General features: G+C 41.2%; 1 protein-coding gene across 1 annotated transcript; it reads right to left on the reverse strand.

The window, feature by feature from the left end:
• Nucleotides 1-237: 237 nt before the first annotated feature.
• LOC109174774 (protein FAR1-RELATED SEQUENCE 9-like) lies at nucleotides 238-1,095 on the reverse strand. Its single transcript, XM_019324017.1, has one exon. It carries the CDS (start codon nucleotides 1,093-1,095, stop codon nucleotides 238-240), a length of 858 nt encoding a protein of 285 aa, XP_019179562.1.
• Nucleotides 1,096-2,616: the final 1,521 nt, after the last annotated feature.

A 2,616-nucleotide genomic window follows, 5' to 3' on the forward strand; every position in this document is an offset into this window, starting at 1 on the left:
ACTTGACTAAACTGGGTGTGCACATTGTTATTAGATGGTGTGCGTTAGCAAAACAAATAAAGTAGTTGTCTATTGCCATACATGGTTATTAATAAAATATGTATCCAATGGGTGGTAGATAATGTGCATAGGTGAAAAAACTAATTACCAATAATGGGTGTAAATCTAAACTTTGACAAGTATTTAATTGAAATTCCAAATGAGCTAGTATTCATAGTGATGTAAAATACAAACGGGCTACTCGTCTGGTAGGGCTTTTCTTTCTGGACAGTTCCTGCTGTCGTGCCCCGGCCGGTCACAGGTAGCGCATGTCCTCACCTTTTTCTTCCCTTTTTCAGTTGCTTTCGCTTTGTTGCTTTTTAATCTTTTCCCACTACCTTTGTTTTTTGCAACGCTTGGTGGTTTGATTTGGATCTCGGCAGGTGCAGTGGCGTTTAGTATTGATTCGATCACTGATTGTGGGGTGGTGCTTTCTCTGGTTTGTTGTCTGGCGCTTTGTAACCTCCCTTTAAGTTCTTGCATTGTTGATAACATTATATCCATTTCGGTTGGGCATCCATTAGCCAATCCCATGCAGTTGTAGAACTCATTCCAAAGTTGGTTGGCAATTGTTCGTAATTCATTCCCACCCTGTGTATTACTGCATGCTTTCCACACAACATTGTACATTGGCTGCGCACACGCACTTTTAGTCCATCGGGGAACAATATAGCATCCTGGTATTTCTTCCACGCCTTCGTTCTTGAACACGGCCAACACATGCCGACATAATAGTCCTACTCTGTTGAATTTGTTACAATTGCATTCTGTTCTTTTAGTAGATTCTTCGTGCGTTACCTCAAATATGTTTCTCCCCGTTTCATGAACAGTGTACTTGTAACCCCCATCATCCTTTGTCTTGCATGTGATTTTGCATGTGAAGCTTCCTTCCCATATTTCTTCCTGGAAGTCGTAGAATATGTTTTTGGTGTACATTGCAGCAGCTTGGCGTTCTATGGCCAATGGGGTTTTGGTTTCAGGGAATGAACTTTCGCCCTCGGCGTCCAGTTGTTTTTTGTGGTACCTCTGTTCTCCGATGGCGCGGTTGTATTGCATTATGAACTCTACCAAGCTGTTGTGGTGATTGGTGAATTTGCCAAAATAATTGTTCTCTGATTCTGACCGTGATGTTGTTTTGAGTAGTCCCCCATGAATATATCTTGGAAATATGCAGGTATCCATGATGCACGGGCTTTGTACATTTGATCAAACCACTGGTGTTGAACAAGGTTGTACTCCTGCATTACCTTTGCCCATTTCAATTCGAATGCAGTTACACTTAAAGTTTCGTCCCATACTGCATTGTTCAGTGCCTTTCTAAACTCCATGTTTTGTGCTAGTGCATTCCCTACCTTGTCCCCCACTTTTTCCATGATGTGCCACATACAGAATCGGTGCCTTGTTTCCGGCATAATGTTAGGTATTGCGACCTTTAATGCAGGGTCTTGATCTGTAATAACACATATTGGTGTATAGCCCATCGCGGTTTTGAAGTTTTTTAATAGCCACTCGTATGACTCCACGTCCTCTCTTGCAATGAGGCCTGCCCCAAATATAATGCTCCGTTTATGGTTGTCGACTCCTGTAAACGATACAAATACGAGCTTGTATCTGCATGTTTTATGTTGTAAAGTAATTAGTGCACACGCGTATAATCGTAATAACAGCTTTGCAGACAGCGATACGTAAAACAGTTACAAAATTGATGATTCCTACCACAGTTAGCGAATGTTTTTTGGAACCATGGTAGTACTGCCATGCACACAGGGATTCATACGAGTGCACACTGCACCCTTTGCCCAGTTTAACATTTAATTACAAGCACCCATACGGTTAGTGGTATTAAAAGTACCTCATGCTTATTACCCATGCATACTGTATGTAGCCGACTATCATGCTCTAGTCCAGTGGATATTCATTATAATTGTAAGTCAGTCGCGTGCAATTCAGGGGTATAGATCCCTATGCACACTTACATGCATAGTCGTGCACTCAACCTAATTGGCTCCATAACCACAGGTTCGGCCACTCCCACCCCCATTGTTAAAGAAAAATAAATGGCATGATCATACAGTTTTAAACGGCCATGTACACAAACATTTTTCTTAAATTAAATTATTTTAATTGTTGTGATGTGTACCTTTTTGTGCTGTAAGTTGCGTCGAATGACACCACATCGCCAAAACATGCATAATTCTTCCGGGATATCGTGTCTGCCCAAAAAAGCTTGCATAGCTCCCTGTCTTCGTTGAGATCAAAATCGAAGTAGAAGTCTGGTTCCATCTCTTTATTTTTGTACATATCTTCTACTACCATTTGTGCATCTGCTCCGGCAATATATGCCAACAAGTCCCTTCTAAAATTGCAGAAATCGGTGGATGTTGCTCCTATATCTGAAAAACTTCCAACCATTTCCTTGTATAGCCTCCATGATTTTGTGGAACCAATGTTTGCCCTTGCACAGTTTGCTACGAATATTTTGTGTCCAATATCTAGCTTCCTATTTATTTTAAGAAATGGCCTCCCTATGTCAGAGCATAGGCAGTGTGTGTGCCATAGCTCAAGTGCATGGATTAT

This window comes from Ipomoea nil, unplaced genomic scaffold (assembly GCF_001879475.1).
Source record: "Ipomoea nil cultivar Tokyo-kokei standard unplaced genomic scaffold, Asagao_1.1 scaffold0663, whole genome shotgun sequence".
NCBI lineage: Eukaryota > Viridiplantae > Streptophyta > Magnoliopsida > Solanales > Convolvulaceae > Ipomoea > Ipomoea nil.

Coding starts and splice junctions, on each gene's coding strand:
- LOC109174774 (XM_019324017.1), bottom strand. CDS start 1,095: ATGCAATACAACCGCGCCATCGGAGAACAGAGGTACCACAAAAAACAA.